The 26,243-nt window shown below is 34.5% G+C and overlaps 1 protein-coding gene and 1 long non-coding RNA gene across 8 annotated transcripts in view; one reads left to right on the top strand and one right to left on the bottom strand.

Annotated features, from left to right (window-relative positions):
* LOC136042157 (uncharacterized) overlaps positions 1-26,243 on the bottom strand; it is a 276,004-nt gene that overhangs the window by 72,284 nt on the left and 177,477 nt on the right. For 5 of the 7 annotated variants that reach the window (XM_065727077.1, XM_065727078.1, XM_065727076.1 and 2 more), the window contains one exon: positions 9,106-9,361. In XM_065727077.1, the coding sequence (XP_065583149.1) occupies positions 9,106-9,333 (228 nt within the window). In that variant the 5' untranslated portion in view covers positions 9,334-9,361. Of the gene's footprint in view, positions 1-9,105; positions 9,362-20,870; positions 21,103-23,160; positions 23,448-26,243 lie in introns of those variants that run through there. The other 2 variants (XM_065727080.1, XM_065727082.1) reach the window with 2 other exon arrangements.
* The window catches only part of LOC136042159 (uncharacterized), a 60,072-nt gene continuing 54,916 nt past the window's right edge, over positions 21,088-26,243 (top strand). The window contains exon 1 of the long non-coding RNA XR_010621189.1: positions 21,088-21,210. This is a non-coding gene — a long non-coding RNA (uncharacterized LOC136042159). The remainder of the gene's footprint in view (positions 21,211-26,243) is intronic.

Below are 26,243 nucleotides of genomic sequence, written 5' to 3'. Positions count from 1 at the left end.
CGTCTATATTTTTGGGTGCGAGAATCGCTCTTTCACTTAGCCATTTATTATTTTTATAATTTTTTAGAATATCCGGAAATACTTTTTCAATCAATTCATTTTTGGACGTCACTAAATTACAGAAATCAGCAGGTAGTTGTATACGTCCTGAAAGTGAGTCTACTGTTTGACCAGAGTAATCGTTTTGCAATCGGACACGCATATTTGTAGTTAATTTTAATATTTTTACGTGTGCCCATAAATTAGAATTTTTTAGGCAAGCATTCATTTCGTCTGCAGGAGTTAAACTACGTAAAAATTGCGAATATACAACATTCTTGGCTTTCCCATTGTCTCTGCATATACAAAGCCGTATGTACTAATAATGACATCATATGCAAACGCTCTTTTTACAAACAAACAAACATGCATACACACAACTCGTTTTTATATAGATAGATAGATAGATAGATACAATACAAATTAACTGCGTAAAACTTGCGAATATACAACATTCTTCGCTGTCCAATTGTCGCTGCATATAAATAGATTGTCAGGTTTACCGACCCTCGAACATGCAACGTACAATTGTCCATGGGAAAAACAATCAGTATTAAGATCTATACCACATTTTTCTAATGATTGACCTTGAGCTTTGTTAATGGTGATTGCAAATGCTAATCGAATTGGGAATTGCAATCTTTTAAATTGAAAAGGCAGATCCGTTGGAATCATGGGAATGCGAGGAATAAGAACAGCCTCACCCTCAAAAGGCCCTGTCAAGATTGTGGCCTCTATTAGGTTTTCCATTGTTTTTTTACGGCAAGTCGAGTGCCATTGCAAAGCTTTGGTGGGTTTATATTTCTTAAAAGTATTATTGGTACGCCTATTTTTAGTTGTAGCACGTGTGGTGGAAACCCTGAAAGATCTATGGAATTTAAAAATTCAGATGGATAATTAACCGCTTCATTTGGTTCCAAAACTGTGTCGACTGACTTGTAAAGGACTGCCTGGTCTCGAATCTTGGTCAAAACAATATTGTTGATTTCGTGGACCTCTATATTTTTGGGTGCAAGAATCGCTCTTTCACTTAGCCATTTATTATTTTTATAATTTTTTAGAATATTCGGAAATACTTTTTCAATCAATTCATTTTTGGACGTCACTAAATTACAGAAATCAGCAGGTAGTTGTATACGTCCTGAAATTGAGTCTACTGGGAGCTTTCCGTTTCCAATTGCCAGCAATTGATCTGAAAATGTTTGACCAGAGTCATCGTTTTGCAATCGGACACGCATATTTGTAGTTAATTTTAATATTTTTACGTGTGCCCATAAATTAGAATTTTTCAGGCAAGCATTCATTCGTCTTCAATGGCTCTGGTGGTGCAGCCAATAGAGGAAGTTTAACTTTTCCTGAGGCGCAACACATTCCCATTGTTTCACCATTGAATTTCAAGGCCTTGCAATAGGGACAAATTTTAGACATTGTCCCGATTTGAACACATCTACTCAAGCTATAATCATCGACTGGGTTGTACCTGAATGCCAGGCGATAACTTTCAGGTTGCTCTGATTCCTCGGCACGCTTTCTTTTCTTACTTTCTCTATCAGCAGCAAGCCTGATTTCTTGCTGTTCTTGTGATTCCTCGGCACGCTTTCTTTTCTTACTTTCTCTATCAACAGCAAGCCTGATTTCTTGCTGTTCTTGTAATTCCTCGGCACGCCTTCTTTTTTCACTTTCTCTTTTAGCAGCAAGTCTGCTTCCTTGTTGCTCTGGTAGTTCCTCGGCACGCTTTCTGTTCTTTTTTTTTCTATCAGCCTCAAGCCTGTTTCCTTGCTGTTCTTTTGATTCCTCGGCACGCTTTCTGTTCTTTCTTTCTCTATCAGCCTCAAGCCTGTTTCCTTGCTGTTCTTTTGATTCCTCGGCACGCTTTCTGTTCTTTCTTTCTCTATCAGCCTCAAGCCTGTTTCCTTGCTGTTCTTTTGATTCCTCGGCAGGCTTTCTTTTCTGACTTTCTCTATCAGCAGCAAGTTTTTTGGCATAGACTCTTTGAGCATCTTCATCGGCTTTTGCCATGGTAAGTTCATCAGTCATTGTAAACTTAAACATTAATAGATTTCTACGTGAACATATGTCTTAAATATCTTGAATGACGTCACCGTCAAAGCAAAAATGACGACAACTAATTTCATGACGTCAGTCAACACAGAAACATGACGTCACCTGATCCACAGACAGACACACAGACAGACAACTTATTTTTATATATATAGATAAGTTGTCTGTCCGTTACGCCATTTAAACTTTGTCTGTTACGCCAGATTATATCTTCTATGTATATAAAAGAAAACAAACTAGAATGTAAAAACTGGAAATTGCATAAATATTTCGAAATATTTTGACAATAGATTAAAGTAATTCGAAAAAAAAATGGTAAAAAACTAAAAAAAAACTAAAAAGAAAAAACTAAAAAAAATAAAAAATTAAAAAATTAAAAAAAGAAAAAACCTAAAAAGAAAAAAGGTAAAAAAATAAAAAAGATAAAAAACTAAAAAGAAAAAAAAACTAAAAAAGCTAAAAAACTAAAAAAAGAAACAACTAAAAAAACTGCGTATTGCACAAATATTTCAATTTCAATATATTCAATTTCCCAACAGCTAGTCTATATATATAAAAATAAGTTGTCTGTCCGTTACGCCATTTAAACTTTGTCTGTTACGCCAGATTATATCTTCTATGTATATAAAAGAAAACAAACTAGAATGTAAAAACTGGAAATTGCATAAATATTTCGAAATATTTTGACAATAGATTAAAGTAATTCGAAAAAAAAATGGTAAAAAACTAAAAAAAACTAAAAAGAAAAAACTAAAAAAAATAAAAAATTAAAAAATTAAAAAAAGAAAAAACCTAAAAAGAAAAAAGGTAAAAAAAATAAAAAAGATAAAAAACTAAAAAGAAAAAAAAACTGAAAAAACTAAAAAAAGAAACAACTAAAAAAAACTGCGAATTGCACAAATATTTCAATTTCAATATATTTTGACAATAGATTAAAGTAATTCGAAAACCTTAAAACAGATACCCAAAATTTTGAGGCTTAATATAAATTGTTGGAGCTTTAGCATGCTTGGCACGTAAAGATTTTTCCAAGTGTCAATGTTAGAATGAACATTGACAAATTGAAGAAAACAAATCAATAAAAAGAAGAAACTAAAAAAAAAAATAAAAAAGTAAAAAAAATAAAGAAGAAACTGTACCTATACATATAAAAATAAGTTGTATATATGCATGTTTGTTTGTTTGTGGGTTTGCATTTGACGTCATTATAAGTATATAAGGCTTTGTAAATGACATCATTATAAGATGACACTACAGACCGGGACACCGGGACACAAATGACGACCGGGACAAAGGGAATATAAATGACAACCGGGACAATCAAAGAGAAATTACAGACCGGGACAGCGGGACACAAATGACGACCGGGACACCGGGACAGAGGGAATATAAATGACGACCTGGACAATCAAAGAGAGACTACAGACTGGGATACCGGGACACAAATGACGACCGGGACACAGGGAATATAAATGACGACCAGGACACAGGGACACAACTACAACGGGGACGCCGGGTTTGCATTTTACGTCGTTATAAGTATATAAGGCTTTGTATATGACATCATTGTAAGATGACACTACAGACCGGGACACCGGGACACAAATGACAACCGGAAAACAGGGAATATAAATGACGACTGGGACACTCAAAGAGAAATTACAGACCGGGACACCGGGACACAAATGACGACCGGGACACAGGGAATAGAAATGACGACCAGGACACAGGGACACAATTACAATGGGGACGTCGGGGGCACAGGGGGATATATAAATGACGACGGGGACACAGGGAATGTTCGATTAGCAATCACCATCAACAAAGCTCAAGGGCAATCGTTAGAAAAATGCGGTATAGATCTGAATCTATCTATCTTCTATCTATCTTCTTATATCTATATATATATATATATATATATATATATATATATATATATATATATATATATATATATATATATATATATATAGATAAATTGTCTGTGTGTTATGTCTGTTACACTTTGTCTGTTAAGCCAGATTATATCTTCTAAATATATAAAAGAAAACAAACTAAAATGTAAAACTGGGAATTGCATAAATATTTCGGAATATTTTGACAATAGATTAAAGTAATTCGAAAACCTTAAAGCAGATACTTAAAATTTTCAGGTTTATTATAAATTGTTGAGCTTTAGCAAGCTTGGCACGTGAAGAGGAATTTTTAGTATAGATCTTAAAATGACTATTCACAGGTGGGACACAGGGACACAACTACAATGGCGCGTAACTAATATGGCGCGTAACAACTTACGCGCACGGGGGGCCTTTGGGGGCGCGAAGCGCCCCCACCAACAAGGTGTTGGGGTGGCGCGAAGCGTCACCCCAACAGCTAGTATATATATAAAAATAAGTTGTCTGTCTGTTATGTCTGTTACACTATATCTGTTACGCCAGATTATATCTTATATATATATATATAAAAGAAAACAGGTGAATTAAGATCCATTGTAAGTTAAATAACATGCTGTCTTCTGTCATATTTAAGCTTAAAACTTGTCTTTGATCATTTTTTAAGCAGTGATGAAATTTTTATGAGGGTACTGCTCCCTTAATATACCCATAACACTAGAATATGATCCTTAAGACTCCACCTTCCTCTAACAGTATATCAACAATGATTCGTAACTAATATGGCGCGTAACGACTTACGCGCGCGGGGGGGGGGCCTGGGGGGGTGTCGGACATCGGGACACAAATGACGACCGGGACACTCAAAGAGAAAGTGACCGGGACACAAGGAATGTTCGATTAGCAATCACAATCAACAAAGTACCGGGACACAAATGACGACCGGGACACAGGGAATATAAATGACGACCAGGACACTCAAAGAGGAATTACAGACCAGGACACCAGAACACAAATGACAACCGGGACAAAAATGACGACCGGGACACAGGGAATATAAATGACGAACGCGAAACTCAAAGAGAAATCACAGACTGGGACACAGGGACACAAATGACGACCGGGACACAGGGAAACAACAACAACGGGGACGCCAGGGGGCACAGGGAGATATATAAATGACGACGGGGACACAGGGAATGTTCGATTAGCAATCACCATCAACAAAGCTCAAGGGCAATCATTAGAATAATGAGGTATATTCACAGGTGGGACACAGGGACACAACTACAATGGCGCGTAACTAATATTGCGCGTAACGACTTACGCGCGCGGGGGGGCTTGGGGGGTTGGCGCGAAGCGCCCCCACCAACTAGGTGTTGGGGTGGCGCGAAGCACCACCCCAACAGCTAGTTAATTATAGAAACGTGGTGACAATTAGCGATCAGGAAAGAGTTAAAGAGAGATGGGCACAACAGTTTGAAAATATGTTAAACCATGGTAGAGTTACAGGAGAGATAAAAGAATAAAAAAGTTTTTGACACTTTGAATGCGAAAGAAGGTTTATTTTGTGCGAGAGAATTAGTGACAGTACTAAAGGGATTATAAAAATAATTAGGTCCCAGATGCTGATAGTATGTTAAATGATTTTTTTTTTCATGTATTGGTTGTGAGGCCAGAGATAAGTTACAGAAGATGATGAATATGATTCTGAAAAGGGGGGAGTTCCTCGCGACTTTTTAAACATCCGATTAAACTCCCTTTATGAGAATGATGACAATGATGACAATGATGTCGTAAAAATAGGGACAATAGTCTGGTTTCTGTAGGAAGCAAATTGCTTAGTATGATGGTACTTTTTAGACTTGAGATGCTATATAAAGTTTTAAGAAAAGAACGGTGTTGTTTGGGGAATGAAAGATGACATCGTCTACCAAATGTTCACCCTTAAAATAATAACTGAGAAGTGTTGGAGTCATTAAGCCCCTCTAGTCCTCGGCTGGAAAGATTATTGACAAGCGTTTGATTCAGTTGATAGAAGAGCTTTGCGAAGGTTCTATCCGTATATAGTATAGAACATAAATCAAACAGTCCGTGGTAACGAACTGTAAGTAAGGAGCGACCCGGCTCAATAGTAACCAAAACTCTAAAAAACGAAATTTTGATACCAATATATAAATCAAAATAATTGGCTTTTTATGCAGATCTCAAATGTATATATTTCGCTAAGTTTGGTCTTACCTATTAAAGGTCACGAGCCTGAGACAATTTTTCTTATTTTTGACAAAAGGGGAAACACCACCTAAAAGTCAAGCGATCTTTAAGAAAATCACACGATCAGATTCAATGTATTAGAGAACCCTGCTGTACAGGTTTCAAGTTCCTATCTGAAAAAATGTGGAATTTTGTATTTTTTGTGTTTTTTCCTCCAGGGGTGATCGTATCGACCCAATGGTCCTGGAATATTGGGAGATGACTCATTCGAACGGAAATTAAAAGTTCTAGCGCAATTTTAAGTGATCAAAAAATTGGAGTGTAACTAGGCCCCTACCCCGCCTTCTTTTCCCAAAATCGTCTGGTTGAAATTTTGATATGTCCATTTTGTTCATCATAGTTGAGAGGCCCAATAACTATACCTTTGGGTAAAACATGACCCCTCCTCAGCCTAAGGGGAAAGGTCTTTAAATTGTAAAATTGGCCTATTGTTTTCGCGTAGTATTTGTCATTCGGATGTATGCATGCATTTTCGGGTGGGGGGGGGACAAATTTTCTGTTGGGAGTTTTTCCACGGGGGAGTTTTCCATTAGGAGGGAAGTTTCCAGGGAGTGAACTTGTCAGGAGAAATTATATACTGAAGGAATTTGCCAGAATTCTTATATTAAGCTCTTTTTATATGTCTTGCTTTGTTTTTTACACGCGGAGTGGTTAAGAGTAATTGTCCGGGGTAAATCTTTGCCAGGATTGAATTGTCTAGAGGATATTTTCGCTGGGAGGGGTATCTCCATGGACGTGGGGACAGAATTCCTGGCATTATTTAAAAGACGATCAGAAATGAAATAAAGAAAGTTATTTCAACTGAAAGTAGGGAGAAACATTAAAGCTTAAACGAACAGAAATTTTAACATATATGAAGGGAGTTGCCCCCTCCTCAATACCTCGCTCTATGCGTTAAAGTTTGAATTCTGTCCCAATTATTTGAGAATGACTCCTGAAACCCAAAGGCTGTTTAATTAGAACACTAAGACGCTTTTTTAATAGTACTAAAAAACTTTAGCGTAAAGACTGAGGTGTTGAGGAGAGGCAACCCTTAATATACGCAATAATTTCTATTCGTTTTAAGTTTTAATGTTGCTCCTGGCTAAATTTGTTTTTTTTTTTTATTTAATACATTAAAGAGATTAGTGCTATGAATGAGAATGAGATTGTCGAAATTAAGGTAGGATGTGAGATTAGTAACTGGTTTCATACTAGTAACTGGTTTCGTATTAGTAACTGGTTTCTCCCCATTAATTGACTTCAAATTTTCTGATAATTCCAGATCAAAAGACAAAAAGACTTGGGTTGTGCGAAAATATGGCTTCACATAGGGGGCCAAGGTGGCTTCAGCCCCGAAGAAGACCTAATTAAGCAGATTTGTCCAATTCATATTAAAAACAACATCCCTTTAAGTCCATCCAAAATTATGTTAGTTAAACTATTAATATGAAATTATTTGCAGGTAGCTGCTGTTGATTGAGAGCTTAAAACTAAAAATTCAAATACCGTCCAACAGTTAAATTATAATCCAAAATTTTGTTTCTAAAGTAGAAAAACTGAAAAAAAAAACTTTACTAATAATTCAAAGTTTCACCTGAAACAAAAAATATGTCAATTAGGAACGAACAAAAGTTAATTTCGAAAAGCACTAACAAATAAAGAAGCTATTAAAAGAAGAGCGAAGGACCTTATGAAAACCTTAGACAAGCAGAAATAATTATCAGATTTAAGTTAGATTTAAAAAAGCAAAGAATCACGAAATAAATGAACCCAAAGAAGAACAAAAAATTAGATGAATAATTAAGTCAAGCTTAAAATGAACAGAAATTACTAGAAATGAGATTCGGGATACTACCCTCTAAATGTTCTAAAGACAATAGCATGAATTTGCGCTATACTGAAAGTAATTTTTATTTTGAGAGGTGTGTTTTTTATTTTTCATAATATCAGCATTAAGAGAACAAAAACAAGGCTAATTAAGGTGTACAGACAAGTGTGATGCAACTCCCTTTTTCTCTTAAATCGTATAAATGGCTGGAGTGCCATTTGTGTTTGGTTGAGAAGGATATGTATCTTAAAATCGCGGTTTATACAAAAATAAATAAAAACACCATAGCAATCAAAATGATTAAAAAGGACTAGTTAAAGTAAGGTGATAGTATACTGCACACAATGAATTTAATTGCTGGAAAACTAAATGATTTTTGATTTTTCTGTGTTATAATTAAAAAAAAATGTGTAAAATGCACTTGTATCTATTTTAGGACCCACCTAAGGTCTATTCATATTTGAAAACGCAAATTTCTATGATTTTTATTTTGGTTGTTCCAAAATTACAAAGTGTAGAGGGCAGTGCATAATTTTCGTCAGTATTGTCACATTGAACTATAAAGCTCAACGAGCAAAACTAATTAGTTCGATTCTTAATCAGTGTCGTCCTACGAAATCAAAATAACAATTTGTTGATCCCAAAGATAACTACATCTACAAAAGTAAGTTAAGCCTTCTTAAACTGTTTGATTCTATATGTTTTTAGCTGATTAACTGCGGGTTTTTACCAATATTTCTTTTCTTTTTAATCCACCACCCGTTACGGCCAAAAACTGCATATAGAGGACTCTTACATTTCCTAGTTTTCGAGCGTTTCTGAGACATGAATGGTGGTGCACATCTCCACTTAATCATTTGGATCTTCTGTGTTCACCAGCATTGTCACTTTAAGCTTCAACGTTTCATTTCACACGATGATAAATAGATCGTAAGTCCTAGAATATTCTCTGTTTGGTCTCTAAAAAGTAACATTTTTTTATTGACATTAAAAAAAAGGTCACTAAAAAATTGGTCTAAAATAAGTTACCTTCCCGTTAAAAGCCGAATCCTGAGCTTCAATATCATCACTAATATTTTTCCACAATTTCATCTCTTCCAACATTGTTGTATTATATACCATGATTTCCCAGCTTTCAGAAAATATTCCAGCAAGTAAAAATACAGTCCCAACAATTGTAGAAATTATTGTTGAGATTAAGCAGAGAAAACAAAGCTGAAACACAAATCCGAACGGCTTCTTTTTTAGACGTTCCATTCCAATTGAGTTTCTAATCTATCCATGCCTGAAATTAAAAACCCTATTAAAATGATTATTATGATAATTATAATATGATAATATGATTATTACACATAACTATGTGTTGCGTTAAAGTAACATTTGAAATAAGTAATAATATTTAAACTAAAATTGAAAAGTATATACCTATTTGATAATTTTTAACTGTAATAGCTCTGAGAGGAGAGGGGGCGGGGCCTAAAAAAGAGCTTCAAGTTGAATCCACACAATTTAGAGCATTTGAACACCAGAAATAAGAAGTAAATAGAACAACAAATAATGAATAAATAGAACTAGAAATAATAATAAATAGAACAAGAAGTAAAAGATGAATTGAATGAATCTTATTAAAATCCCTCTTAATCCATCCATAAGATCAAACCTGTAACGATGGATCTTATTGGTTCTATTGTCTTTCCTTTACAAAGAGGAATAAAACATATGCGATACAAATTAAGAAGAATGAAGTAAGAAATACAGAAGGATGAAACAGAGAAGATGAGAAATAGGGAAGAATGAAATAAAGAAGATAAGGAATAAATAAGATAATAAACAAATAAGAATGAAGTAAAGAAGATAATATATTAATAAGAATGAAATAACGAAGGTAAGAAATAAATAAGAATGAAGTGAAGAAGGTAAAAAATGAATAAAAATTAAAGAAATAAAAAAGATGAAATGAAGAAGATAAGAAATAAAGAAGAATGAAATAAAGAAAAGAAATAACGAAGAATGAAAAAAGAAGACAAGAAATAAAGAAGACAAGAAATAAAGAAGATTGAAAAGAATTCATCAAAACTCAATAAAACAAACACCATAAAAATGACACAACCGACACTCGGCTGATAATGATCAGGTTAAATCTGGAAGCCAGGATTAAAATCAGATTTTAGTTGGAATCCAAAGCTTTAAATTTATATTTAGTTTTTGTTTGATTTTTTTAAGGAGTTTTTTATTTGTAATTAAATTGTGATCTTTTTTCATTTTTTCCTATTTTTACTAAGTATGCCAATTAGCTTAATCGGCAAAATGTTTTTATGCTTAATCTTCTCGTCATTGTTCTGAAGAAGGCCTCGTTCTTGAGAACTGCCAATTTATTGTAGGAAGTAAAAGCAGTGTTAGTTCCGAAGTTTCTTAATTCTTATTTTCGTCTTTTTAAAGTTTTGGACGTGTGAGATTACAATTATCATAGTTAATAATTGTTTACTCCTAGGCATGTATATAGTAGATCTGTGTTAGCTGCTACTACTATTTTAAAAACTTGAGGTTGTTATTTTGTTCAGCATAGTTAAAAGGTCAAATAACCATGTCTCTGGGGATAACATGATCCCTCATAGGCGCTAGCGAAAGGACTAAAAGAAAAAATTCGTTCATTTTACTTTATTGTGTTCTTTTCACTGATTTAAACAGGATTTGATCCTTTAAATTAAGATTTTGCCTTCTGGTATCCTTTAAGTTCTGCAACTAAAAAAAATATAGCCCAAAAACTTGAAAACTTTTCCTTAGTATACTTTACTTATCCCAGTTTATTCAAAATGAGAAATGAGAGAGGCAACAAATATGCTAATATTTTAACTAGACAGTGAATTGTGTAGATGAATACCACAAATTTCAAATTCATCCTTCAACCCCTTTTTTAACAGAAAGTGGAAACAAAGAGAAATAGAAAACAACAATAAAAAAAAACAGAAAACCACACAAGAGAAAAAAATTTAATAAACAGTTTCAAGCTGAAATAAACTAAATAAAGCAGAAAGTTTGCGTTTGAAACTTAAATCTCTTGCAGGAACTTAATTTTCTTTAGACATAAATTTTAGTTATCTATTACCTTATGTGGCACTATCACAACGTCCGTGGCCATTTAAAGAAGCAGATATTTAAATAAAGCGGGGACTTAGTTTTTTGGAATTAAAGTAGAGGACCATTTAATATACATATAACTTTGAGAAACAACATTAAAATGGTGGTAGAAAACTAAATGACTAGAAATGGACTGAAGAAGTGAAGAGCTCGAAAATGCTAATACTTTAAAAGGATATTAAGGTAATTTTGGGGCAGGATTTCTAACTGGCAGTAATTTTATCAGCTAGATACCTTACTTCGTGGATGCAGCTCAGGCTAATCGTCATCAAATTAGAGCCAAGTTAAAATATTTCCAAAAGAAAAAGTTTTAAGTAAGTCAGGTATACTTGCCCGCTTTGTAAAAATGAGAAAAATGATTTGGTGCATTGCTTGGACAGGTGCCAGAGGCTTTCTAAGAAGGTTTATTTGGGAGAAATCAGTTGCAAATTCTAGATGTCTTGAAACAGCGTCTCCACAATTGGGAGATGGTTATTCTATCTCTAGAATAACCAGGTATCTAGAAAATGTGTAAATTAAAAGAAAATAATTGTTTATTGATTAAATTAGTTGTTTCTTTTGCATGATAGGCTACATTTATGTGTCTGTATGTTGTTGGAATTTGTAATAGCGGACATCGCTGATATAGGTTATGATTTTTTTTTTTCATTTTTGTAGATCGCCAGTTTCAATTTTAAACAGATTTAATCTTATCTCGTAATCAAAAGCAAATAGAGCTAATATGCCTTCTATAAAATTTCTATATCGATTAAGGGAGCATTTTTTCTTCTCTTTCATTGCATTTCCCCTTCCCACTACCAAAACTTGTTTTAATCTTTACATAATTACTTTGTAAATCCCAATGTTATTCTTTTTAATATGATGCTGGTAGAATAATAAGAGTCGGTATTCATTATTTTTTTTTTTATTTACTATCCCATTGCCACAAGTAACTTCTAATATTAAAATATGGAAAAGAAACAAAAGCAAATCTAATAAATAATAACACAAGAACTTGAGGATTTGAGAAGGGTGATATGTGGGAGCTTACCCCCCTCCTTAAATTTTATTGCAAAATAACTTACGAATTCAATTCAAAATATTTAATTCCGATTTCCCAAGTCTTTATTTTAAATCCTGTAGAGCAAAACGTGTGATAGCAACTGAAAACTGCGTTTTTTGTTAGAACTATTGCTTTTCTAGGAAACAAAGGAGAAAAAAGAGTTTTCTTCGGATCACTTTTTCCACAACTTTAGTGTGCTTAACATATTCATTGGAAACTCAAAACCCTCTTCTCTCTAACGTACGGGAAGAAATAATGATATAAGCAATTAGAACTCTTTCCCAAGATCTATTCCAAGCATTCTAAAGAAAAGGCATTTATTTCTCCTGTTGTTTGTGAGACGGTGGTGGTTAGCATTTAATAATATTAAGACTGTGGACAGCTTCAGAAGTTAAACTGAAATTCTGAAAATAACCTAATAACGACCACTATGTTTATCAAATCAGAGGCAACAGTATAGTGGGGTTGACACAACCCACCATGGCCTGGGGACAGGTGTTGTAAGTATGTCCAGGGGCTTGTATGGTTCTCATAGGGTGGCTCTTTTTATTGGAAATTGAAAGTTCGAGTTCACTTTTGAAGAGTCGAAAGTGGTCGGAGGGTATCTCCCCTCTTCTCCATATATCGTACTTACCATAAAGAGGATCGGAGTTCAATCGAGGATTGTTTGCATAAATGCTGAGAGATTCACTGTAAGTACAGCCACGACATTGAAAAATAAAATGTAGTAGTGCATTAAAACCACATCTTTCGGTCGATAAATCTTGTGCTCACTTCTGATTTTGAATAATCGATTTCCCACTTTGCTCAAGGACGTTCTTGATGTGGAGCATGTAGAGTGCATATGGGCCAAGATAGTCAAGATTATCGATAAATTCTATCTTCTTCGCTGTTTGAAAGATGCATAGACAATGACGCGTTTTTATAGTCCACAGGCTACTACTGACAACGATAATACTATCACTAGCATTATGAATATGTTTAAGGAAATCCGAGTGTATGTCATAGGTTTTGTACTTGGACATGTATGGGTCCAAGTTGAATACAGTGTTTATTTGATTTGTGTTCATGGTGCCAAGTCTAATAGAACAGTGTCATCGGGGGTAATTTACAAATAGGGTTCTCATATTGATTTAGCAAGATTAATACTATACTCTCTGTCAATGCCTCGGCAAAGGCACATTCTAAACTTAGAGTGCCCGTTCAGACAATACTCATATCTTGAGTACCAGACAAGTCCAATGCAATGATACCATGGCCTTTTTTAAACATTGTGTCAGTTATAATATTTTCAAATAGTTGCGAATCAAACAGTTCGTGGTAACGAACTGTAGTAAGGAGTGACCCGGCTCAATAGTAACCAAAACTCAAAAAAAGGTAATTTCGATACCAACAGCTGCATCAAAAGATTGTAGCTGTTTTAAGCTACAATCTTGAATCAAAAGTTTTTTACTGTTATAAAAAGCGGAGTTGAGAGAAAGAGTCAAACATTAGCGTAAAGAGCGGAGCGTTGATGAGGAAGCAGCCCTTTTCATATACGAACTAATATCTGTTCGTTTTAAGTTTTAGTGTCGCTCCTTACTTTCAGCTGAAAAAACTTGTTTTTTATCTAACTTCTGAACGTTTTTGAATCAATGCATGTTTTGATTTTGGCTCTCCGCAGAGGAATAATTCACACGAAATTTGCAAGTTTATTTTTTTTTTTTTTTGGCTAAATAGCTTTCTCATAGTTTTGATCAAATGATTTCGATCTCGATCTAGGGACTACATTGTTAATTCACATAGAATCCTGTAGTATTTATCAAAAGATAAATTGTAGAGCGGAATTCCATGTACTTTACACACGAGAGGGGAAAGCCCAAACATTTCAAACTTGTTTTGGGAATTTGTCCATGATCCTATAGCACTAGCACTTTTTCCAAAAGCCAAAGCGAGTTATGAAGAAACTTTACCATTGATAAATGAAGATTCTGCGTAGGTACGTGAAATCGTGGCAATACGTTGTTGATTCGTGATTATGTGTGGAATGAGCGGTTTGATATTATTTCAACTAGCTTTTAACTTTTAATTGCCGAAGCACAAGAACTCTTGACCTTTTTTTCATTCGATAAAAAAACTAATTTTTTTTTTAACTGAAAGTAAGGAACGACATTAAAATTTAAAACGAACAGAAATTACTCCGTGTATGAAAGGGCCTGTTCTCTTCTCAAGGCCCCGCTCTTTACGCTAAAGTTTGACTCTTTCTCTCAATCCTACTTTATTAAACAGTAAAAAACATATAGGGTTCTCTGAATCTGGTGGTGTGATTTCCGTTAAGATTGTATGACTTTTAAGGGGTGTTTCCCTTATTTTCTAAAATGAGGCCAATTTTCTCAGGCTCGTAACTTTTGATGGGTATAACTGATCTTGATGAAACTTATATATTTAAAATCAGCATTAAAATGTGATTCTTTTGATGTAATTAAATAAAAAAAACAAGTTTTTTGAAATGAAAGTAAGGAGCGATATTAAAACTTAAACGAACAGAAATTACTCCGTATATGAAATGGGCTTTTCCTCCTCGACACCCCGCTCCTTAGCTAAAGTTTTTTATGGTTTTAAAAAGTAGAGTTGCAAAAAGAATCAAACTTTAGCGCAAGGAGCGGGGTGTCGAGGAGGAAAAGCCCCTTTCATATACGGAGTAATTTCTGTTTGTTTTAAGTTTTAATGTCGCTCTTTACTTTCATTTCAAAAAACTTGTTTTTTATTTAATTTCTGAATGTTTTTGAATTAATGCATGTCTGATTTTGGCTCTCCGTACATACATTATTAAAATGAAATTTGTATATTAATTCTTTTTTTTTTTGGCTAAATGGCTTTCTCTTAGTTTTGATCAGACGATTTTGAGAAATAAGAGGTGGGGAAGGAGGCCTAGTTGCCCTCAAATTTTTCGGTTACTGAAAAAGGCAACTAGATCTTAATTTTACGAACGTTTTTATTAGTAAAAAATATACGTAACTTAAGAATTAACTTACGTAACAAACTTTTATATTCTTATATTTTTGATTATATATATGAGGGGTTTGGTCCCCTTGTTAATACCTCGCTCTTCAAACTAAATCTTGTTTTGTCCCAATTCTTTAAGAATGACCCCTGAATCAGAAAGGCCGTAGAATAGATAGTTGAAATTACTTAAAAATTTTTTAGCATAAAAAGCGAAGTATTCATCTCCTCCTAAATACCTCGCTCTTTATGCTAAAGTATTTTTAGAACCCCTCATATGCGTAATAATCTATGTTCGTTTTAAGTTTTAATGCTTCTCCTTACTTTCAATTGAAAAAACTTTTGTATGTTTATATTTTCATTGTTTTTTTTTTAATAGTAATGCTAGAAAATCCTGCGCCCTTTTCATTGAATTTCTCTTCCCCCATGAAATATTCCTCCAAGGAAAGATCCTCCCGTATAGCCCCCTCCCCTGAACCCCACACCCAAACCAAAAAAATCCCCCTGATAACGTCGGTACACTTCCCAGTAACCATTACTGTATATAAACATTGGTCAAAGTTTGTAACTTGCAGCCCCTCCCCCAGGGACTGTGGGGGGTAAGTCATCCCCAAAGACATAGTTATTATGGTTTTCGACTATGCGGAACAAAATGGCTATCTCAAAATTTTGATCCGTTGACTTTGGGAAAAAAATGAGCGTGGGAGGGGGCCTAGGTGCCCTCCAATTTTTTTGGTCACTTAAAAAGGGCACTAGAACTTTTCATTTCCGTTAGAATGAGCCCTTTTTCAACACTCTAGGACCACTTGGTCTATACGATGACCCCTGGGAAAAAAAAACAAAAAAAAAACAACAAACAAACAAACAAATAAACACGCACCCGTGATTTGCCTTCTGGCAAAAAATACGAAATTCCACATTTTTGTAGATTGGACCTTGAGATTTTTTTTATAGAGTTCTCTGATACGCTGAATGTGATGGTGTGATTTTCGTTAAGGCCGTGATTAAGTGAACTTGAAAACATCGAGCTTCAAAATTGAAGTTAGGTTAGTCTTCTGTCTTTTAATTCTCTAGAGACCGTCGAATGTCAAAACTTCAAATAGTACCAATTATCAAGTCTTGTGAGAGGTTTTGATAGACAGCTTCCTTTGGTGAGATGCTTCAGCCGAGGAATAGTAATATATTTGGCTGGGTCTTGCAAAGCTTGGTTACCGACCAAAGGAGAAGAGAAAATGAGCAAAAGAGCACTATCATTCTCAAATACAAAATGCCCATGTATATACAACTGGGACAGCATGCACAGAGTGCATTTGAAAATTTATTGTTTTTTCCACTTTTTTCCTAGGAATAGGCTAATTAAAATACCTCAGTTGATTAATTCGAAACTAAACACCAAACTTAGTTGAAAGCTTTCTTCGAGGATTCTCAGAAAACCAAAGTTTTCTTACGAATTGAATTGAAAAAGAATAACTGAAAGTAAGGAGTGACATTAAAACTTAAAACGAACAGAAATTACTTCGTATATGAAAGGGACTGCTTCCTCGTGAACGCCCCGCTCTTTACGCTAAAGTTTTTTACTGTTTTAAAAATAGAGTTAAGAGAAAGAGTCGGACTTTAGCGTGAAGAGCGGGGCGCTGATGAGGAAGCAGCCCCTTTCATTTTGAAGTAATTTTTGTTCGTTTTATGTTTTAATGTCACTCCTTACTTTAAGTTAAAAAACACTTGTTTTTATTTAATTTAATTTCTGAACATTTTCGAATCAATGTATGTTTTGATTTATGCTTTCCGCAGATGAATAATTAAAACGAAATTTGCGTATTTATTTTTTTTTTTGGCTAAACGGTTTTCTCATAGTTTTGATCGAATGATCTTGAGGAAAAAAAAGAAGCGCGGATGGAGGTCTAGTCGCCCTCCGATTTTTTGGTTACTTAAAAAGGCAACTAGAACTTTTATTTTTTTATGAATGTTTTTATTAGTAAAATTATTAGTAAAAATTAATTTTATTAGTTAAAGATATACACAACTTAAAAATTAGCTTACGTAAAGAAACTTCTGTATTCTCATATTTTTATCACATATATGAGGGGTTTCACCCCCTCGTCAGTACCTCACTCTTCACGCTAAAGCTTAAATTTTGTCCCAGTTTCTTAAGAATGACCCCTGAATAACAAAAGCCGTAGAATAAATAGTTGAAATTTCTTAAAATACTTTAGCGTAAAGAGCGAGGTATTAGGAGGAAGAGAGCTCCTCATATGCGTAATAATTTCTGTTCATTTTAACAGAAATTATTCTGGAATATTTACAGGAATTAATATTTACAGGAAAATAATAACAGGAATATTCTGTTCCTTTCAGTTGAAAAACTTTGTAAGAAAATCCTGCGCTCCCTTCAAAGAAATTTTCTTCCCCCATGACAAATTCATCCATGAAAAGTTCCCCCGACATATCCCCCTCTTCTCAACCCCTGCCCCCAACCAAATGAAAATGCCCCAGAAAACGTCTGTACACTTCCCAATAACCATTAATATATGTAAGCACTGGTCAGTGTTAGTAACTTGTAGCCCCTCCCACGGGGACTGTGGGGGAGTAGGTCATCCCAAAAGGCATAGTTGTAAGGATTTTCAACTACGCTGATAAAATGGCTATCTCAGAATTTTGATCCGGTGACTTTGGGAAAATAATTAGCGTGCGACGGGGGCCTAGGTGCCCTCCGATTTTTTGGTCAATTAAAAAGGGCACTAGAACTTTTCATTTCCGTTAGGATGAACCCTCTCGCAATATTCTAGGACCACTGGGTCGATACGGTCACCCCTGAAAAAAAAAACAAATAAACACGCATCCGTGATCTGCTTTCTGATAAAAAACACAAAATTCCACATTTTTAAACAGTTCGTGGTAATGTGGGAGGGAGGCACCTAGGCCCCCTCCCACGGTCATTTCCCCCCAAATTCACCGGTTCAAAATTCTGAGATAGCCATTTTATTCACCACAGTCGAAAAACCCAATAACTATGTCTTTGGGGACGACTTATTCCCCCGCAGTCCCCGTGGGAGGGGCTGCAAGTTACAATCTTTGACCTGTTTGTACATATAGTAATGATTACTAAGAAGTGTACAGACGTTTTCAGGGGGATTGTTTTTGGTTTGGGGGGAGATATTTGAGGGGGAGGGTTACCGGGGAGGATTTTTCCATGGACGAACTTCTCATGGGGGAAGACACTTTCAATGGAGGGGGTGCAGGATTTTCTAGCATTGTTTAAAAAAAACAATGAAAAAATAAACATGAAAAGTTTTTTTTTCTACTGAAAGTAAGAAGCAGCATTAAAACTTAAAACGAACAGAAATTATTACGCATCTGAGGGGTCTACCTCCTCGTAATACCTCGCTCTTTACGCTAAAGCATTTTTAGTAATTTCAACTATTTATTCTACGGTCTTTGTGATTCAGGGGTCATTCTTAAGGAATTGGGACAAAATTTAAGCTTTAATATCAAGAGCGAGGTATCGACGATGGGTGAACCCCCTCATATACGCAATAAAAACATACGAATATTGAAGTTCGCTACGTAATTTAATTCGTAAGTTACGTATATATTTTACTTATGAAAACGTTCGTAAAAATTTAAAGTTATAGTTGCCTTTTTAAGTAATCAAAAAATAGGAGGGCAACTAGGTCTCCTCCCTCGCTCCTTTTTTCTCAAAATCTTCCAATTAAAACTGTGAAAAAGCCATTTAGCCCCAAAAAATTTATATGCAAATTTTGTTTTAATTATTTATGTGTGGAGAGCCAAGATCAAACCATGCATTAATTCAAAGACGTCCAGAAATTAAACAAAAAAACGAGTTTTTTTAAATGAAAGTAAGGAGCGACATTAAAACGAACAGAAATTACTCCGTATATGAAAGGGGCTTTTCCTCCTCAACGCCCCGCTCTTTACGCTAAAGTTTGACTCTTTCTCTTAACTCTACATTTTAAAACAGTAAAAAACCTTAGCGTAAAGAGCGGGGCGTTGAGGAGAAAAAGCCCCTTTCATATACGGAGTAATTTCTGATCGTTTTAAGTTTTAATGTCGCTCCTTACTTTCACTTAAAAAAAACTTTTTTTTTTTGTCTAATTGTAGACAGGAGCTTGAAACTACAGTAGGATTCTCTAATACGCTGAATCTTGTGGTGTAAATTTCGTTAGGGTTCTATGATTTTTACGGGTTGTTTCCTCCTCACCTGTGCTTCCAAACTTAAGTCTCTAGCCGGCAATCCTTCAATTCGTCGCAATCCAAGTTTCTACCACCAGTCACGACCCGGTAGGGCAACGGGGAGGAAGCTACGGGGTTCTGCTCCGCCTCAAGGTTTGTCGCTTGACCTAAATCTCTTGACTTGTCTAGTTCTTCACCGTACCGCATTATTAGGTATTATGAATATTTAGCCTACATCTACCAAGCTCTAAATACTTTTTACAAAGGCGCTGTCTATGTGTGGTAACACTTTTAAGATGTATACCTCGCTTTGATTTAACTTTCCCCATGATTTCGGCTTTGTGTGCACAACTTTACTGAAGGCTCCTGACTATTTCTCATTACTAGGTTTCTTCATTGCATTGAAATAATTTATGAAAATTTCACACTCTATTAACAAGTAGCTGATTATACCAGCTTGTCATTTTGGTCTCTGGGGGGTATTATCGGCGATCTGAAAAGATTCTTTCTGGCAACCGACTTGTAAAAATTTCAGGTAGCTGAAAATATTCTAGGGGACTGTTAGAAAACAGGAAAATAAATCGAAAAATGGTTCCAATCATCTTACAGGTTATTGTCTTCTGCTCATGATAGTACCGATTTTGTTCTAAAAGCAATATCCTTTATCGAGTACACTTGTGAAAAAGACCTAGACATTTTCTAAGATTTCTAAGCAATTAGAGGAAATAGAGCAAAATCCTTTCAAACATTTTGTAGCATCTTCAATAAGCTATGGCCTGATATTAAAAGCGGCATCTTCCGCCAATGAATACTTGAGTACTTTTTAAATATAAATTTTCAATTTAACATGGTATTTTCGAGTTCCATCAGTTCACTTAATCACGGCCTTAAGATCCTATGACTTTTAGGGGGTGTTACCCCCTATTTTCCAAAATAATGCAAATTTTCTCAGGCTCGTAACTTTTGATGACAAAGACTAAATTTGATGAAACTTAAATATTTAAAATCAGCATAAAAATCCGATTCTTTTGATATATTTTTTAGCATCGAAATTTCGTTTTTTAGAGTTTCGTTTACTATTGAGCCGGGTCGCTCCTTACTACAGTTCGTTACCACGAACTGTTTGACTATTGGTATCAAAATTCCATTTTTTAGAGTTTCGGTTAGTATTGAGCCGTGTCGCTCCTTACTACTGTTCGTTACCACGAACTGTTTGATACATGAAGTATTGCCAAAGTGAGAGAGACTGTTGCATTAGGTCCAGTGAAAAGTACCTTTCGCACAATAAAATTGGACAGGGCAAGTTGTAACTTTATGCCAATCTTAACATTGTGGGGCAACCATTGGGATATATTAAATATTTCATAATCTATTCTTTCAGGCGAAGTGAAAATTACTAGAAGGACTTTGGAGTCATCAACATAAATTGTATGTAACTTACATAATTTGAAAGATTCTTGCTAGTGCTCACTAATGTCCCATGTATGTAGATACTCATTTGCATAACAAATCGTGCAGTACACAATTTTTATAGGGTAACCCCTCAGCAGCACTTCCTTTTTCCTTGTTAGATCTTTGACCGTCATATGCAAATTAACAAATGCGGAAGTCAAATCATTTAAATAGCCTTCACTAGAATAACTTTGAAAATGAACGTAGTCAGAGAGCAGTTGCTGCAAATAGAATAGTTCATTGTAACCACATTTTACACTTACATCAACATTTTCTGCACTGAAAAGATTCAATGATTAGGTGCACTGAGGGATGGGACTCTTTGTGTGGTAAATATGTCATTTCTGTCCGAATAAAAGAAATCCTTTTTCGATCCAACGATTTTTTCTCTCTCTTTGTTTCTTTATCTTCTTTGACAACGGAGATGTCCTTCGTTTGACTGTGTGTCCCAATTTTTAAGAACGGTTACGGAAACACAGGGGATGCTTAATTAGAATAGAAAGCTTTTTTAAAAGTGCTAAAAGCATTAGCGTAAAGAGGGTGGTATTGAGGAGGGCGCAACACTTCATATACGAAATAATTTCTGATCGTTTTGAGTTTAATGTTGCTCCTTACTTTCAGTTAAAAAAATATGTTTTCTTTATTTAGTTGGTATAAAAAGTTAATTCTTTTGATATATTAATTGTTATTAAAATTCCTTTTTTTAAAGTTCCGGCTATTATTAACCCGAGTTGCTCCGAGTGGCTCAAGGCTATTTACCTCGAATTGTTTGATTTCAGAGTTGATAACCGATTCTTTTGATTTGTCAATTGCTAGCAAAATTACTTCTTTTAGAGTTTCGGTACTGTTGGCCGGATTCGGTCCGAACGGCCTGAGGCTGGTTACCAAAAACTGCTTTATTACGGTTTAGTGGTTCAATTGACCTTAATTAGAACACGCTTCCTGTAACTAAACCCGTAAGCAGGCTGTTGTAATTTGAAAAGGTGAAATATGAAATGGAGAAAGCACATTCTTTGGCCAAAATGTAACTCATAGCCTGTATACTTGAACTGGGCACATTCTGTCAAGTGGTTCAATTCGTTTTCTTTTATCTTATTGGGTTCTCAAGGCACATGTAAGTCAATTTTTTTCATGTTTTAAAGCCCCATTTTCTACTCATAAAAACAGAAAAAAATGAAACTTTCACTGTAATTTTTTTTACTTTTCGTTTTCATATATATCAAGCTGCTATGTAATAGTATAAAAAGAAAATTGATATATCTCCTCTAATTTGTATGTGTCGCAACATAGCACCTTTTGCATTATTGTAGCTGTAACTTAATAGCCAAAATTAGGTCTACCTTGAAGAATGTAGGAGAAAATACTGTTTTGAGAAGAATTTAAGTTATATCTTGTCTATTTCATGTTCTTCTTATGGGGCGAACAAGCAGGAATCCGTTAAAATTTGGAAAAAAATCGAAAAAAATCGAAAAAAACTGCTTCTGAGTTATTTTTGTCCATAGTTTTGATCTACGACCACTAAAACTAAGAGCCTACGTAGATGGATCTGTAATTGATCTACAATTTGCTATATCAGAATTTTCACTCCGTAGCATCTTGGCAATTTTCAGGCTATAATTGTTAACCCAAAAGGTTTCCAAATGAAATGATTCATGGCTTAATCTAAGTACTTGAGACGCCAACTCAGCGATATTTTATAACTCGTTTATTTATTGCTTATCATAGTCATACCGCCAGTTATGATAATTAACCTTTCAGTTTCAGAGGCCTTAAGCGCAAGGCTATAGTAAAGTAACAATTGCCAGTAAAAAAAAAAAAAATGCCGCAAAAGTCAAAGAAAAGTAAATAGCGACACCAAACCTAAAGAAATTTAAAGGAATAATCAAGAAGGACTAATGAACGGAAATTACCTCAAACAAAGGTGGGACTACTGCCTTACCAAATAGATAACCTGGAAGCTGTAGTGTCATTTGCACTTCAAGTAAGATAAAGATATTTTGAAACAGTTTTCATTTTATCATTATAATGTTTGAATTTCATATTCTGCTTAAAACTAACTTCTCAGAACCCTTTTCTTCAGTATTCGTATATTTGACACAATCAATATATTTATTAGCCTGATATTTGATAATTCTCATCTATTTTTACTTCCTTTTCAACCCATTCTTTACAAATATAAAGAATTTCAATTAGAAAATCTCTTATTGATTCACTAACAAACCCAGAGATTTCTTCAGCCAATCAAAAACATTACTTCAAATGTAAAAATGCCATTTTACCTGAAATTGTTCTAGAGCCATCCAAGGATTTTGATCCTGTACTCAACTCCAATTTCATAAATTACAAATGCGAGGAAAATTATACTAACGAATAAAACATGCTGTTGGTCGTCATATATAGAAAACACTGACAGAACACATATACACTTTAATTTGCTTTCTACCGCTTCTCAAATATACTTTCGCTTTGACAAAGCTTCCCTTAATGCTGCAAGAAGTAATTGTTTCATCGGATGGAGAATCCCATTTGTTTATAACGTGAAATGAGAAACAGTTGGCTCGTGTTCGCTTTGCGGTGTAAAACTTTTTTAGCTTCTTTGCATTACCATGTATCTCAGAACAATTAGCAGGGACAAAGAGGCTAGAGGAAACATTATCATTTTGAGAAGTAAAGTCACCTCGCAAAAGTGTATAAAAAAGGGATGGAAGCTTTAGCTGTTTTAGTCCATGGCAATAAGGGTTCTCATGAATCAACTCAAGTCTAATCAAATTAGTGGTTCGTCTTTGAATATTCTTATAAGACTCTTCTTATAAGAACCTTCCTTTTTGTAATTCTTCTTTTTCTTCTACTTTATAAGTACCTTTGGTCTTATACACTTGGGTATCAACTCAAATCCATTTTACAGCTAGTCTTTGAACCTTCTTCATGATATTCTTTTCTTATTAACCTTGTAAAAACCTTTTTATAATTGTAATCTCCTTCTTCTTTATGAGAAAGCTCGGTTTGACGGTCTCAGGAATCAATTCACAGGTCAAAACTGAACTCAAATCATGTCAAATCAACTTATTAGCTCGTCTTTGAACCTGCTTCATAATATTTAGCTTAAAAGAAGTTTATTGCAAACTTCCTCTGTTTTATTCGTTTTCTTTATAAGAGCCTTACGTAATACACATATTTATTTAAACTCAATTTACCGTAAAGGTACTATGTCGATGGATTCATGTACTACCAAATTGCCTTCCAATCCAAAACAGGCTAATGGTACTTGATATAGAAAGTATGATCTCCAAAGGCGGGTATGTTTGTCCCCTCTGTAAGTGGGATGATGAGATCTTGGACCATATCGTCGAGAGTACTCGGCGATTTGTGATTTCAGGTACAAATAATTTACATGGGATTGATTTGCTGCTTCTCGATATTCTTCAAAGTAGAAGCCCGATAATAATAACTCGAGACGGTATGTATAGAGATAAATGCTTGTAAAGAAGGGGAAGTTTTACGGTGAAGTTATTTGTCTCTAAGTTAGGTATTTTTCGCTTTGTATTCGGTTTCCGTTGGCTTTGTAATGTATTTTGTTAGCGATTATCTTGTTTCTTATATTCGTTTATGTGTGGCCCCTAGCCTTTCAACTCAACTCAACTTTTCTTTATTTAACTCAAAAAATACACAAACAATATTATGCCCCAACAGAGACCAGAGCTCGTAAGGCTGGGACAGTGCAAAAACATAAGAAAAAATATCAACATCTCATCATAATAATGATTCCAAAATATAATACGGTAGAAGACACACAAAATAGAAAAAAAACTCATAAAAGATAAGTAAATATATAAATATCGGGCAGGAGGGGCGTGAGAGGCCATCCCAGACACAGGGACACAAAAACAAACACACAAATAAGAAGATCAAATAATTTAAATTTCCATCATCAATGGTGAATAATCAAAATTTTAGCAAACAACCTTTAATATTTGCTTTTTTAAATTTAGCTGAGATTTTAGCTGAGATTTTTGGGATGGACCAAACAGAATTTTATCATTCAACTTATAATTGTTAGCAATGAAGGGTATTTGGTATCTAATCGAAAACCTTGATCTTTCAGAGCTTACAAAAGGAATTCGATACATCCTAGACCTCCGACAATCCGAACGAGGAAGTAAAATTAACAGAGATTTTTCATAGAAATAATTTTTAGAATTTTGGATTTGAAAATGCCATATGGAAGTATTTAATATTCGTATTTCATTTAAATCCGACGAATTTAAGAAGAGGAATAATGTTTTAGTTTCCGAAACATTTTCAAGTTTTGAAGGTCGATGTAAGAAATTCCCAAGTATTCTTATTGCCCTATTTTGTAGTACCTGTAATACAACTGAGCAATAATTCAAATAAGAAGTAATTAGAGAGTGGTAAATTATTCTTAAAATGGTAAAAGGAAAAATATTCTTCACACGGTACATTGACCCAATATTTTGAGCAAGTTTTAATCTTAAATACTCAATATGACCATGAAATGACGAAAGGGGATCAAGAAAAACTCCTAAATAACGATATGATTGGACCCTACAAATTTTTTGATCACCAACCTGTAGTTCCTCACAAGAAATCTCTCGAGTGGAACGTTTTGAACGACCAAAAACCATAAAATTAGTTTTCTTAAAATTCGGTACTAGTTTATTAGAAACAAACCATCGATTAACTGAGGTAACACTTATAGTCAGATTTTCGATCAATGTCAATGAATCCCTAGCTTTAACTGTTATAGCTGTATCATCTGCAAATAGAACTGCATGGCTAATGTTCTCATGCAAACCTCGGGGAAGATCATTAATATAGATCAAAAATAAAAGTGGACCTAATACTGAGCCTTGGGGGACACCAATATCAATAAGACTTTTTAAATTAGTCATTTTTCCTCCGACATTTACTGTGATTTTGCGTCCGCATAGGTATGATTTAATAATTTGCAATCCTTTCCCTCTTATGCCGGAATTTATCATTTTTTCAAGAAGAATTTCATGATTTAAAGTGTCAAATGCTTTTTTTATATCATAGAAAACAGTAGCCACATGGAAATCATCATCTAAACAATCATTTATTTCTAATAAAAGAGCTGCAACTGCTTGTTCTGTCGAACGGTTTGCCCTAAATCCAAATTGATATTTGGTAAAGAAATTTATTTTGTCTAAATAGCTAGAAATCCTTTCTTTTAAAATTTTTTCCAACACTTTAGATAATGGCGATAAAATTGCAATTGGACGATAATTACTTACATCAGATTTATCGCCTTGTTTATACAACGGAATTACTCGGGCAATTTTCCATCTACTAGGAAATATACCTGAATGGATACTCAAATTGA

This window comes from Artemia franciscana, unplaced genomic scaffold (assembly GCF_032884065.1).
Source record: "Artemia franciscana unplaced genomic scaffold, ASM3288406v1 PGA_scaffold_73, whole genome shotgun sequence".
NCBI lineage: Eukaryota > Metazoa > Arthropoda > Branchiopoda > Anostraca > Artemiidae > Artemia > Artemia franciscana.
This window is presented reverse-complemented; position numbering and strand designations above follow the sequence as displayed.